This window comes from Lipotes vexillifer, unplaced genomic scaffold (genome assembly GCF_000442215.2).
Source record: "Lipotes vexillifer unplaced genomic scaffold, Lipotes_vexillifer_v1.1 scaffold680, whole genome shotgun sequence".
NCBI classification, from domain to species: Eukaryota; Metazoa; Chordata; class Mammalia; order Artiodactyla; family Lipotidae; genus Lipotes; species Lipotes vexillifer.
In genome coordinates, this window is record NW_006780838.1 from 1,393,836 (window position 1) to 1,408,890 (window position 15,055).

A 15,055-nucleotide genomic window follows, 5' to 3' on the forward strand; every position below is an offset into this window, starting at 1 on the left:
GGGAGAGAGAGAGAGAGAGAGAGAGAGAGAGAGAGAGAGAGAGAGAATGAGTGTGTGTGTGTATGTGTGTGTACACCGAGTGCTCTTGGGGATGTGCCTCACTGATGGGGGCTGGCTGTATTTGTAGGATGGAGACATTCCCTGCAGTGGCTGAGAAGGTCCTCAAGGAGTTCCAGGTGTTGCTGCAGCGTAGTCCCTCTCCTATTGGAAGTACCCGCATGCTGCAGCTTATGACCATCAACATGTTTGCTGTACACAACTCCCAACTGAAAGGTAAGGAATGTCCAGTTTCTTTATCTAGACAGATAAAGATTAATCTAGCTTCTTTCCTATGCTACCATACCACTACACATTCCCCTCAAAACACACACACACACACACACACACACACACACACACACACACACACACACACACACACACCTTTCCCCCGTTGCCTTTCAGATCTTTAATTTACTCTCTGAAATCTGTATGACTCTCTAGTGCTTGGGTGGGATGGTTGGAGGGAATCATGGGTAGAGAGCTTAATTTGCAAACCCAGAGATGCTGTTGCACATCTGGCCATGCTAAAGGCAGCAGCAAGGCCTCTTGGAGGCTGCAGACCCAGAGCCTCTCCCAGGGGGGGAGGCATTGCTGAAATGTTTCATTGCAGAGACCATACGCTTGGCAGGGATTGGGAATAGCTGTTTCTGGACTCATGTACCCTGTTTGTTCAATATGGAAAAGTCTAGTTCCCTATGGGATATCCCTTGTGGGAGTCTGCCAGGGAGTAAGAACAGAGAATCGATGAGCTTTGGTGACTCAAATCTGGAAGCACAAAAATCACCAGGCCCAGAATTTGGCAAATGTACTAGTGTGCATTCCGAAATGCTTTTCTGAACACTGGGGTTTTTTTAACATGAGGGGGGGGCTGGGGTAGGAGAAATGGGGGGTGGTGCTGATTGGCAGGAGTTTTAAATGTTCTGATGACCAGGTCACAGTTGAAGGATGTTACCGGATCCCCCCCACCTCCCCTTCCCTTTCCTCCACCCCACTGAGGTAAGGATGATGGGGTTTGACTTGATGGAAATCTGTAGCATGGAGGTGACATTATTTTGTGTGTTTGTTTGCAAAGGAGATTTGGTCCATGCTGCCAAAGAATCATTTCAGAGCACTGGCAGAGAGTGTCTGGTCTCAGGGCTGGAAGCTTATCATCTGAAATGCCAAGAAGCGGGAATTACCCTATGGAGAGTCCATTGTAAAACAGACCTGGTGTTTCTGGACAGAGGATCACTAGTTCTTTCATCGCACCTTTTCTTAGTGATTTCTCTCACTCCGAGGTTGATTTGTTTCCCTTCCCATTTGTATTTAGGTTATGCTTCAGCCTGCTGCAGGGGGGTGTTCTCGCCTGATGAGTGGGTATTCTGCACTTTCCCTTGAAACTTGGCTCCTCCTGGGACTCTGCAAGGTCCTCTGCTAGTTTGCCTGGGTTTTCAATCACATCTGAATCCTAAAGGGTTTTCTGCTTTCACGCTGCCTGCTGCAGCATTTAGAATTCCCGGAAGAAGGTGAGATGCAGAGGCTTAGGTGCCATTTTGAACTTGGCTAAATATTCCCAAGAACAGTTCTGAGGAAGCATGCAGTCCTGAGGGGCAGTGGAGGTTTCCAGGAATGAGGAAATAAGGTTTGTGAAGTGTGGTGAGGCCATCAGTCCAGAGGGGAGGGAGATTGATCCCTTCATCGTTACTCCGCTGGTTGGGCTCCCAAGTGGGAAGCTCACTGGACTCAGGGAATGGGGCCTCCCGAGGTGCCTTCCTCTTCACTTTCCTGCCTCCCTCTAACAACAGCAAGCTGCCTGTCACAGGGCTGCAGCCTCTGCCAAGGCACTGTTCCTGCATCGAGTGACCTGGAGGTGGGGATGTAAAGACCCCGCAGCCCTTGCCTGTGGAGCATCTGTTGTCAGCAACTTCTGCTCCACGGAAAGGAACCCGTTGGCCCTTTCATAGGCCACCAGTGAGTCCTTTTCCTGGAGCTGTTGTAAAGTAAAAGTTAAGAAAATATGGGTGAAAGGAAGGTGAGATGGTGAGAACAGAGAAAGAAGGAAGTAAGTGGTTCCCCTTTTTTGAGGCCAGGGTACTTTTTCTAGGACTCTTTTCCATGGTCGGTCATAATGAGGACCTGATAGCCAGGAAGGACATGTCGCAGCCTGTACGCGAGACCCTACCACTGGTTCTGGCTTTGTCCTGGCGCTCACCTCCCTGGGGCAGCTGGGGCTGAGAGGAGTATGAGCTGAGGTGGTCAGAAGCTCCCAGGGTGTTTCAGGGAAAACAGCCTGGGCCACAGGATATAACACTCAGCCAGGACAGAGCGCTCTGTGGACGTGCTGCCAAGTCCCCGGTGTGCAGCTGAGGCGGCCGTCCAGACCCCACTGTGTGGGCTGCCATTGGGAGAGGGGTGAGCAGAGCACTCAGCAGAGCTGGCTGGTGGGAAGATGCGCTTTTCCATTTCCCAGCACATGAGTCATCTTCGCTGGGCCCCTGTGCTGTGCTTGCACGGACAGTGGCAAGAAGGGGGTGTTGTGGCTGAGCAGCAGCATCTGTGCCGGGGGTGGAGAGGGAAGGGGGTTGGGGAGAGGGTAAAGATTTAAATCCTTCACTAATCAGCAGCAGTTTGAATCACATTTTTATGAGTAAGGAAGTGATAAATCAGCCCTGAGTGTTCAGCCCCCAAGTCCCGTCAGCCGGTGCCCTTCTGAAGGCTTCTCTCCAGGCCAGTCTGCTTGCTGTCAGAGTCGCCACCCAGCCGCGGGACCCTGGCTGTCTGAAACCAGGAAGCAAGGGCCTGCTGCTGCCTGGCCCTCCCAGGTGCTTGGGGTCTGTGGTGATTTGGCAGTCACTGCAAGTTACAGAACATCTGGGCCATCATTTTTCTTTCCGTTCCTTCTTGGACGTGTCCTTCTGGGTGGGTGTTTGCATATGTCAGTTCCTGGACTCTGTGGAGAAGGAACGTTCCAGCCTGAAACAGCGGTGATCTGTGGCCCCCCAAAGCAGTCAGAATCCTCTCAATCTGTGCCTGACCCTTCCCTGTAGATGTGGTACTTAAGGAGGGCAACAGGGACGTCCTTACTAAAAAGTACGTCCTTTGCTGATGCCTCTGATTCTTTTTTGTGTGTGTTTGATGCTACCCTTGTATAAGCCCTCTTTTCAAAATACCAATAGTCCAGGGTGGAAATGATACCGTTACTAACACTTTAGTGTGATTACTTTTCAAATGTGCTTTCCTTGGGGTCAAGAGACATAGAACTGTTTTAAAGCTTTGGACACCTCACAAGCCAAATGGAGGGGAAAAACTTAGATGGTGGTGAATGACAGGCATCTTTCCCCTTTTCTAGGTTATAGTTTTTCCTGGAGCTCAGGGAGGCAGAGGTTGTGAGATTTGTCCCCCTTCCAATAAGGGAAAATGAGTTTTGCCACATCATTTAACCAACTAAACTTTCAGGTCTCAGCAGTGATCTTAAAACTCACAAGTTCAGGGCTATTGGTGGGGATACCTTTATCTCCTCCCCTCATATGGGCCCTATGCAAAAAGCCTACTTCAGTGGGACTACAGAGAGTCTAGAATCCTAATACCTACACTGAGGTGGTTGGGGACAGATACATTTGAGGGGTGTTTGGGGCCATTAGCATGGTGCCTGGTATTTCTTAGGCACTCAGTAAGTATTCATTGAATGCATGGATGAGGAAGGCCAGGTTCTGGGCAGGCCAGCCCTCATTGAACAGTGTGTTTCCTTCCTGGCCTTTGTCCAAAATTACCCTTGGGCTAGTGATGGGTGGTGGTGAGATAGGTGGTTCCCAGAGTGACGTCACAGTTGGTGATCTCTGCAGCATTCCTGAAGGGAGAAACAGGGCCTTCTCCATGTGCCTCAGCATTTAACACTTCAGTAGCCATCTGATTGGCTGATGTGGTGCTGGAGGGGGAATGGTTGATCTCAACCACAAGCATTCTAAGAATTTTAATTTTTTTAAAAATTCTGTAATTTAAGGAAATAAAACTGTAGTTTCTTGAAGAGGAATAATTGAAGCAACATTTGTGGTAGGGCATCACTGAAACCCCATTGCACCCCCCATCTGTGCCCAATTTGCTCCAGTATGGCCCCCTTTTTGTCCCCCTCTTTTTCTCTCCCCCTCTTGTGCTCTCTCTCTCTCTGTCTCTCTCTCTCTCTGTCTTTTTAAAAAATATGTTTTATAATTCCTGGAATCAAAACCATCTCAGGCACACACTGTTTTATTTTACTGTATTATTGGATTATACTTCCTATAAATCACTGGATGTTATTCATTGGCCACCGCTGGAATAACTTCCCTTTTCTGTGCCCTGGCCCCCTCTTTTTCCCCCTCTTTTTTCCCCTGTTTTTCCTCCTCTTTTTCCTCCCCTACCAGTTCATAGAGTAGGCCTCCACTGCAGCCTTGCAGAAAAGCCCTGGTGGCAGCAAGAGGGCACCCAAGAGACACTGCTTGTGCTCCCTGTTCTTAGGGAACATTTAGGGCCTGGGATTGAGGCAGGGCTAGGCTGGCATTCCTTTCTTTATCATTTATGCTTGCTTTTATGGTTTGTTAGTAACCCTGAATTGCAGGAGGTGGTAGGAGGGAGTGCCACATGCATGCCTCCAGAGGGATAGAGAATCGCAGCTGTTAATATGGGACAGATGGAGCTTAACCCCAGTGTGTGGGATGCTTGAGATGGGAACCACACACCTTCATGCTGTGGTTGTGTATGCAGGTTGACTCCGGTTGAGAAGTTCGATTCACAACCAAAATGTTTTTGTCCGTGGCATACAACCACCTTAGAGACCTTTAGTAAAGCAATTTGCTCCTCTGTGGCAATTCACTTCTGTCTGAGTCTCTTACCCAAGCAGAATATATGAAGTGCCTAATCCTCTGCTTGTCAGAACAGTTGTACAGGAAATCCACCTTTCATAAAGGGTTAGGCTTGAGTTTAGCTGTATAAACCGCCCCTCTCCTTCCTCCTTGTCTATCTCTGGTGGTAGAAGCCCTTGGGCTCTTTCTCCTCAAGGATCTGTGTGGGTAGATTTCTACAGGTAATCAGCACTGCCTGACCTTCGTTTTCAGGACTGCTCAGTTTAGAGCAAATAAACGAAGAAACAGCCAGCTTGGCCAACAAATTATGTGAGAAATAGATTCAGAGGTCAGAAGAGGCAAGGCTTTAGGAGGCAGGCCAGGGGAGGGTGCATCCCTTAGCCATGCCCTTTATCCCTCTGGGGGAGACAGAACTATCAACAGGCTGCTTAGCATGGACTTCTTCCCTCCGCATTCCCTGGAAAAGAAGAAAAAGTTAAGGAAGTGAGTTTGTCAAGGGATCTTCCTATCTTCCCTATTCTGAATTCCAGGGTCCTTGTTGTTTTCAGAATGAATCCATTACTTTAGGCTGAGGGAGGAGAAGCAGTTGTGAAAAGCTAAAGAAATGAGAAAATTCACTCATGTCAATGAAATTAAGCCTCTTACCATGTCGGCTGACGAAATGATTTCTGGTTTTGCCCCAAGGTGATTGTGTGGTTTGGTGTCCATGGCTGCTTTGCCTCGCAGTGCAGAAGTGCAGTATCCGATCGTGGCCTGGTCGTTAACGTGGGCTAGAAACCTCATCTCTGTTGCCATTTTATAGCTTCTCAGTTTGATTTTTTTTTTCCCTCCTGGATGGACTTATTCTGAAAGGGAGACATAATTAGGGGTTAGGGTTGATGCTGGCAGCAGGGCTTCCAGCTCCCTTTTCTGAACTCTCTTTAAGCTTTTCCTGAGGAGTAAAATTCTAAATTTTACGGAGGGCGCGGGCCAGATGTGTGCTATTTGTTGAATACACAGGGGAAATGAGTATGTTCTGGGGATGGGGGTTGGGGGAGTAAGTTGTACTTTGGACCCTAACCAACTAAATGTTGATCTGGGGAAGAATTGTAGCTTTCAGAGGTAGTGGCCAGTAATGACAACAGCAGAATAACACTGTGATAATACCTGATGACATTTTATAGTTGCTACATATGTATTTTCATTTGATTTCTCCCATCAGCCCTCTGAGACAGGTGGGACAGATATTTTGTGTCCTATTCCATAGGTGGTGAGAAATATACCAGAAATGTTGAGTAACTTAAGCAAGGTTGCACAGCTAGTAAATTACACCTAGGTCTCAAGGGTCAAGTCTTCTGTATGAGAAGGCACACGAAAATTTCTGTGGACCTAATTGAGACAGCTAAACAAAGCAAGGAATCCCACCCTGCTTCCCCTCTCCCCCCGCAATCTGAGCAGCTGCTGTTCTTTGATGAAGAAAGTGATCCTTGAGTCTGATCTGAGAAGAGGAACAGAAGTAGAAGTGAGGGAGTTGAGGGAGTCAGAATTCTCCCAAGTTGCTTGAAGCTCAAGTGGAGCCACAGGTAATAATAAGCTGGCAGAAAGACATGGTTTGAGCAAATCAGGGTTGTCTGGGGTCCATGTTTACCACTGTCATAGGTGAGGGCACTCTCCCCTCACAATGGAAAGCATTTTTCATGACCAGTCGGTAAAAGAAGTGTTGAGTCTTTTTCTCTTGCTTGGGATATGTAGTGTCTCTTTAAAATAAAAAAGTACTTTTAAGGAACATTGTTTCTTATTTTCACCATCTTTTCTAGTATCCGCCTTGCTTTTTGAAAAGAGGTTTTTCACATGCCATTCTTTTTTTTTTTTTTTTTTTTTTCCTGGCACGCGGGCCTCTCACTGTTGTGGCCTCTCCCGTTGCGGGGCACAGGCTCCGGACGCGCAGGCTCAGTGGCCATGGCTCACGGGCCCAGCCGCTCCACGGCATGTGGGATCTTCCCGGACCGGGGCACGAACCCGCGTCCCCTGCATCGGCAGGCGGACTCTCAATCGCTGCGCCACCAGGGAAGCCCTCACATGCCATTCTTAAATTAGACTGTGATCCTTTTTTTGGCCTGAAGGGAAGGTGGGTATGTCATTCATACTGAAAAGGGTATGAAAGTATAAAATATTTGAAAGAACAATAAAGTGAATGCACATACAGCCAGCACCTAGGTTAAGAAATAAAATATTGTCAGTACCTCAGAACTGTTCCCTGTGTTTTTCATCCTCATGGTAGTTCCCTCTCGCCCTTGCAGGAGCCATCATCCTGACTTGTGGAATTAATTCCTTAGCTTTTCTTTATAGTGTTATCATCTAAGTATTGTATATACCTCTAAACAGAGCATAGTTTGCTTTTGCTTGCATGTAAATGAAATCATGCTAATAATATTATTTATATTCTTTTCTCTTTGGCTTATTTTGTTCCAGGTAATGTTTGTGAATCTGTCCCTGTCAATATGTGTAGTTTGTAGTTCATTCATTTTCCATTGCTACAGTACTACATTTTATTCATTTATTGCAGTTTATCCATTCTTCTGTTTGTGGACATTTGAGTTGTTTTCTCTTTGAGGCTATTATGAGCATTGAGTCCATTGACAGTTATGTAATGCCATCCTATTTTTTAAAAATCAATTCTATTGAGGTCAAGTTTACATACAGTAAAATGTACCCATTTTGAGTATGCATTTCAATGAGTTTGGCCAATTTATATACCCAGGTAACTAGTCATCATCACAGTCAAGATATAGAACATTTCTATCATCCCAAGAAGTTCTCTTTGTGCCCATCCCAGTTGATCTCTATCCCTACCCCTGGCCCCAGGAAACCACTGATCCACTTTCTGTCACCATACATTGGATGTGTCTTTTCTAGAGTTTCATATAAATGGAATCATACATTGTGTACTCTTCTGTGTCTGGCTTCTTTTGCTCAGTGTAATGTTTCTGAGATTTATTCATGTTGTTATATGTATCAGTATCTCATTACTTTGTATTACTGAATAGTATTCTGTCTTAACGGCTATTCTGCAGTTTTGTTTATCTAGTTACCTGTTGATGAACATTGGGGTTGTTTCTAGTTTTGGGCTACTATGAATAAAACTGCCATGAACATTTGTATGAATGTCTTTTTGTGAACATAGATTTTCATCCCTCTTGGGTAAATACCTAGGAGTGGATTTCCTGGGTCATAAACGTATGTTTAACTTTATAAGAAACTGCTAAACTGTTTTCCAAAGTGGTTGAACTATTTTACGTTCCCTCCAGCAGTGTGTGAGAGAGTCCCAGTTTCTTTGCATCCTTGCCAACATTAGGTATTGTCTGTCTCTCTTACTTTAGCTATGTTAGTGGATGTGCAGAGCTATTTCATTTTGGTTTTAATTTGTGTTTCCCTAATGACCAAGGATGATGACTTTCCATGTGCCTACTTACCATTTGTATATCTTCTTTGTGCCTATTTAAATATTTTTGCCCTTTTAGAAAATTTTTTTTTCTAGTTTTATTTTATTTTATTTCAGACCACGCCATGTGGCTTGTGGGATCTTAGTTCCCTGAGCAGGGGATCAAACCCCGGCCCCCTGCAGTGAAAGCACAGAGTCTTAACCTCTAGACTGCCAGGGAATTCCCTTGCCCATTTTTAAAACCAAGTTGTTTTTATTAATTATTGAAAAAGTTTTAAGAGTTCTTTATATAATCTGAATATAAGCCCCTTATCAAATATATATTTTGCAAATATTTTCTCCCAGTGCTTTTCCATTCTCCTACCTATTCTGTTTCTTTTTTTCTCCTTTCTTACTTTTTTCTGGATTTTCCCCTGTTCTTTCTCCTCGTCCCCCCACTTGTTTCCTTTTTTTTTTTTTTTTAGTGGTTACTCTTGGAATTAAAGCGTGCATATTTACCTCGCCAAAAGTCAAAAGTTTTTCGGCATTTTCACTCTCCTAAATAATACAGATACCCTGGAACACTTAAATTCTGTCTGTTCTCTTCCAACTTTATCTTCCCAGGTTATATTCTGCCTTTGTCAGCTGTTTTAATTATTTTTTTCCTTTTAAACCCTACAAGACAAGTATTACTGTTTTCATTTTTGTTTTGTTTTCATTATTATTATTGTTGCTGTTGTTTTTATGGTAAATATTTGTTTAGACTCGCCTATATATTTGCTACTTTCTTTTCATTCCTTTTTGCATTTCAGACCCTCCACCAGGGATCATTTTCTTTTTTCTTTTTTTTTTCTTTTTTTTTTTGGCCACACCACGTGGCTTGTGGGATCTTAATTCTCCGACCAGGGATGGAACCCAGGTTCTTGGCATTGAGAGCGTAGTGTCCTAACCACTGGACCACCAGGGAATTCCCTGGGATCATTTTCTTTCTGCCTGAAGTATATTCTTTAGAATTTATTGTGACATTCTTTTGATGACAAACTTTTTCAATTTTTGTCTGAAAAGCCTTTATTTTCCCTATTCCTAAAAGATCTATATTCACCGGTAATAGAACTCTAGGTTAACGGTTCCTTTTCTTCAGCCCATTGAAGATATTTTACTGTCTCTGGGCTGTTACTGTTGCTGATTAAAAATCAGCCATCAGTCTAATGTCCTTTTAAAAGTCATCTATTCTTTCTGGGTGCTTTTTTTTAAAACTCTTTGATATTCTACAGTTTTACTGATTTGTCTAGGTTTGTACTTATTTAAAAATTTTTCCTGCTAAGGATTTGTTGGGCTTCATGTATCTGTGAGTTGATTTCAGCAGTTGTAGAAAGCTCTTAGCATTCTTTTTTTAAATACTGCATCTGCCAGTGCTCTCTCTTCTCCTTCTGTCTTTCATGTCTCTTAAACCTCTCTTTCATTTTTCTGACTCTTTTTTTGTGTGCTACATTCCTCATAATTTCCTTAACTCTGTCACTGAATCTTTTCTTAGCTGTATCTAATCTGCTAAACATGCCTTGCTGAGATTTTATTTCAATTATACATTTTTATTTCCATTTTTGTTTTTTTTCCCCCTAAATCTGCTCTTTTTCTATAGTTTCTTGTTTCCTGAACATATTTGTGAGCTTGTCTTTTATTTTTTAATGTATTAACCCTGGTTATTTTATGGACTCTGATCAAGGGGTCCTTTTAGGTGAGTTTCTGCTCATCTCTTGTTTCTGCTGGTTGTTGCATATGTGCCTTGTTTCCTCTGTAATTTAATTTTTTTTCTGTAATCTGCTTATTTTCTGTGGGATTTCATAAGTGGGAATTCTTGGAGACCTGGGATGAAAATGGGGAAAAGATTTGAGTTTGCTTTTGTCTACAGCCTGGTGGGGGGAGTCTAGAATGATCATTCTAATTAAAATATCTGCTTGAGGGTTTTTGGACCACTCAGATAATGTGAATTCAGGCTGCACACCCCTGTGAGGGCTAGTGTATAGTCTATACTTTCAATATAATATTTTTTTCTCTTCTAGTCAGCCCCAGGGTTTGATATAGTCAGTTTTCTAGCTGTCTTATCAAGGGTCTGAGGGTTACTTCTTCCTTTTTTAAAAAAAAATTAATTTATTAATTTATTTGGCTGCGTTGGGTCTTCGTTGCTGTGCGCAGGCTTTCTCTGGTTGCGGCGAGCAGGGGCTACCCTTCATTGTGGTGCACGGGCTTCTCATTGTGGTGGCTTCTCTTATTGCAGAGCATGGGCTCTAGGCGTGTGGGCTTTAGTAGTTGTGGCGCGCAGGCTCAGTAGTTGTGGCACGCGGGCTTAGTTGCTCCGCGGCATGTGGGATCTTCCCAGATCAGGGCTTGAACCCATGTCCCCTGCATTGGCAGGCGGATTCTTAACCACTGCGCCACCAGGGAAGTCCCAAGGGGTTACTTCTGACTCACCCTTATACTTGGGTGTAGCTCTGTGGGATCTCAGCTTTATGTCAGCGATCTTGGGCATCCTCTTATGTTGGCTGTACCCATGAAGCCTTGGAAACCAAAGCTCAAGTTCATCAGGTAGCAAATGTCCTTAGGGTGAAGTCTGGTCATATTTCACACTTACAGCTCTAGATTCCTGTCTTTACTCAATTCCTGACCAGAGGATTCCTTTTTAATTTACTAACTCATCATTGCTTTCTAAAAAGATTTTAAAAATACTTTTCCAGGATAATTAGTTGTTTCCTTGGGAGAGTAGACCTAGGTTCATAGTCTGCCTGCTGTGCTACTAGAGGAAATGCTGTTATTCCTTCTTCCTTTGAAGCATCAGACTTGAGCATTTTTTTTACCTCTGCCTGTGAGCAGTGTGATTGGGGCACCTGTATCTAGGGTGGCAAGGGCCTGGTAGGCTGCTTTTTCAAAGAGCAGCTCCTTTTCAGCTCCTACAGCCTAGTTTTATGGCAGATAGTGTTGTTGGGCTCAAATTTTTCAATTTTTCCAAGAGGTGTTCAAGTTATAGACTACTTAGAGGACTAATTGGTTGGGGAAGAAAGGTAAAGGGAGGGGGAGGGAAGCCTGCAGTTGAAATGATAGAAGCCATTTATTGCCAGAAGGGTGTGAGCTAGAGATCTGGGAGAGAGTGCTCTCTAGTTTCAGCCACATTACACTACACAGCTGGTAAACTCTGCTGGCCCATAAAATCCTTTCCATTAGTCAAGGTGCTCTGTGCTTTTGTTCTTGACTACTGCTGTTCTTAGAGCTGTTTGGTTGGCTTGTATGTCTCAGTTTCCTTTCTAGAAGGCAGATTGTCATATATTTAGGAATTTATTTACAGTAATCGGAGTTTTCTGGCTTCTCTAGTCCCCTCTTGAGATATAAGACTCCCATCTTGAAGCTTATTTCAGAAAATGCCTATGTGATCCCTTGCCCCAAGTGCCAAGGGCAGATGCAGCAATTGACACGCTGCAGGGAATTTCCAACTGCTGGGCAGGTTTCTGAAATCCAGACACGTGCTGTTCACACGTTGGCTACTGAAGCAAGGATCAGCAGTTGAAAGAGGGGAGGGGCTGGCAGGAGACTGGAGGGAGAAAGATCTTATAATGCCTGCCCAGGGCTTAAGGCTGTGTCAGCTTTCTTCATCCCTCCTCCAGCTGGCGTTGGCAGGGTAGAGTAAATCACTGTGGAGTGGTTATGAGCCGAACTCACTGGGGGCTTCTCTGAGGCACACCTGTGACGTCATCCTGTTATCACTGCTTGTTCTGCATAACCTCTTTTCACCTCTCCCCTGAGAGAGGGTGATGCCCAGAACTCATGTCAGGGCAATGAGCAGAGATAAATGTTTGGTAATCATTATTTTGAGATGCCTGCTGAGGACACAATTGCAGACCATTGACACATTCTTCAAGATTCCACACTGGAAGCAAAAACCCTCTTTGCAAACATGGCCTGGATACCCCTTGTGAATAAAACTTCTTTTTAAACACGAAGAGAAAGACAATCCAGAAGATTTGAAACTCCTAAGTGTGGTCTCTCTTGTTCCCCTGTCTCCCTCTACTCCAAACACACACACACACACACACACACACTCTCTCTCTCTCTCTCTCTCTCCTCTCTATACAGCAGTGATTCTTTTAAAAACATCATGTCCCTCTGTTCAGAATCCCCTGCTAGCTTCCCATTTCTCTCAGAGCAAAAGCCATGGTGTTTACAAGGCCTTCCTATGTGGAACTCCCCCTCCTCCCCACTCCTCCTTGCTGTCTCTGGTCTCATTCAGACCAGACCCTGGCTTACTTACTTTGCTTTAGTTACTCTGGTCTTCTTGCAAGTCCTCTGATCAGCCAGGGCTTCTCCCACCTTTGGGGCTTTGTGTTAGCAGTTTTCTCTACTTGGAAATGCTCTTCCTCCAGCTGTCTGCATGGCGTATGTCTCATCTCCTTTAAGTCTTTGCTTCGGTGTTGCCTCCGTGTGGCATACTCTGACCATCCTGTTAACACTGCTGCACTCCCACCCTGTTCTCCCATGTCTCCTGTTTGACGTTCCTTTTTTATAACACAAATTTTCCTTTTTTATAACACAAATTTTCTAAACACTAGATAACTTATTTTTTGTGTGTAGCTTTGTTTTCCCTTACTACTCCTCTGCAAGATTGTAAGCTCCCTGCAGATAGGGATCCTTGACCTATTTTATTCACCAATGTATTGTGAGCATCTAGAACACTGCCTAGTGTGCTGTAAGTTCTCAATAAGTAGGTTTTGAATTGAGTTCAAATCAAGAGTAAAGTTTGTCAATAAGTCAGTCTAGACACTGAAAGCTGAGTGGCAAGGCCAGGAGGCATCTGCTGTTTGGGCCATTGCTTATAATCATGTCTTTTCATCAGGGTGACACTTCTGAATATGTAATTTCCAAGTGCATGTTTTATATTCTGACATTAAATTAAAATGCATTAAATGTGCCTTGGTATTTACTGTTAATACTGGAGTCAGTGTCTTCAGGTCTCTGGAAAGCAAAATTTCTTTTAATACAGTTCTGTCCTTTTTCATCTCCTGAATCTTTCATCACTAATTCTCTATCCTTCCTGCCCATAAATATTCTTTTATTTCTCTTTCTCTACTCATTTACCGTATTTTTTACTCTTACCTTACTGCAGCAACTCTGTCCTGTTTCATGTAAGCTAAATAATAATTAGCTTACATAAAATCTTTTAAAAGATTTAACCTTTTAGGTTTTGTTGAGTACTAGAAAAAATAATATTAAGAAAAAAGGTGGAAACCACCTGTAAACCAGCTTGCCAGCAATGACATTCCTTCCTATGTGTATGTGTGAATATTCAAGTTTTTATTTACACAGTTGAAAGTATACTGAATATAAAATGTTTGATTCTACTGTTTTCACTTATTATAAGTGTTCAGTTATAAAATTCTTTGTAAACATGTTTAATGGCTGAATAATATTCTTAATGTAAATATGTTAACATTAATGTAGTCATTACCCTGTTTTCACACATTTTTTCCACTTTTCTAGGATTATAAATAATGCTTTATTAACATCTTTGTAACATTAAACCATTTTCTGCTTTTCATATTGTTTTATTGGAATATATATGTTTTTAAATTAATTAATTTATTTTTGGCTGCATTGGGTCTTTGTTGCTGCGCGCGGGCTTTCTCTAGTTGCGATGAGCGGGGGCTACTCTTCGTTGCGGTGCACGGGCTTCTTATTGCAGTGGCTTCTCTTGCTGCGGAGCACGGGCTCTAGGCGTGCGGGCTCAGTAGTTGTGGCTCGTGGGCTCTATAGCGCAGGCTCAGTAGTTGTGGCACACGGGCTTAGTTCTCTGCAGCATGTGGAATCTTCCTGGACCAGTTCTCAAACCCGTGTCCCCTGCACTGGCAGGTGGATTCTTAACCACTGTGCCACCAGGGAAGCCCCCAGAATATATTTTTAGAAGCTGACTTTTGGGTTTAAAAGGTTTGAAGTCTTTTAGCGCTGTTGATAGCTGGATTACTTACTTAAGAAGCTGTGCCAGCTTACAGTCTTAGCAGCAGTGTTTGAGAATGCCCAGTGACCACCTCTTGCTAGCATTGAATATTGTTAATGTTTAATAGTCCTTAGCACAGTGTAGCCGTTCATATATTTGTAGAATAAATGATAGAATAAAACCTATCTTTATTTTTTTAAAAATAGACTTTATTTTTTAGAGAAGTTTTAGATTCATAGCAAAATTGAGTGGAAAGTACAGAGTTCCCCTATTATCTCCTGCCCCCAAACACGCACAACCACCCTTACTATCAACATCCAGAACCAGAGTGGTTCATTTGTTACAATTGATGAACCTAATCATCATTATCACCTAATGTCCATAGTTCACCTTAGAGTTCACTCTTGGTGGTGTTCTATGGGTTTAGACAAATGTATAATTACATGTATCCACCATTATAGTATCATACAGTATAGTTTTATTGCCCTAAACCTTTGTGCTCTGCCTATTCCTCCCTCCTTCCCTCCCTCCTCTTAACCCCTGGCAACCTCTGATATTTTTACTGTCTCCATAGTTTTTGCCTTTTCCAGAATGTCATAGTTAGTATCATACAGTAGGTAGCCCTTTCAGATTGGCTTCTTTCACTTGGTCATATGCATTTAAGGTTCCTCTATGTCTTTTCATGGCTTGATAGGTTTTTTTTTTTTTTTTTTTTTTTTTTTTTTTGCGCTCCCCGGGCCTCTCACTGTTGTGGCCTCTCCCGTTGCGGAGCACGGGCGCCGGACGCACAGGCTCAGAGGCCATGGCTCACGGGCCCAGCCG

The 15,055-nt window shown here is 43.5% G+C and overlaps 1 protein-coding gene across 1 annotated transcript in view; it reads left to right on the forward strand.

Annotated features, from left to right (window-relative positions):
• SMG6 (SMG6 nonsense mediated mRNA decay factor) overlaps positions 1–15,055 on the forward strand; it is a 242,306-nt gene that overhangs the window by 58,701 nt on the left and 168,550 nt on the right. The window contains exon 10 of the mRNA XM_007454196.1: positions 128–273. Within this exon, the coding sequence (XP_007454258.1) occupies positions 128–273 (146 nt within the window). The remainder of the gene's footprint in view (positions 1–127; positions 274–15,055) is intronic.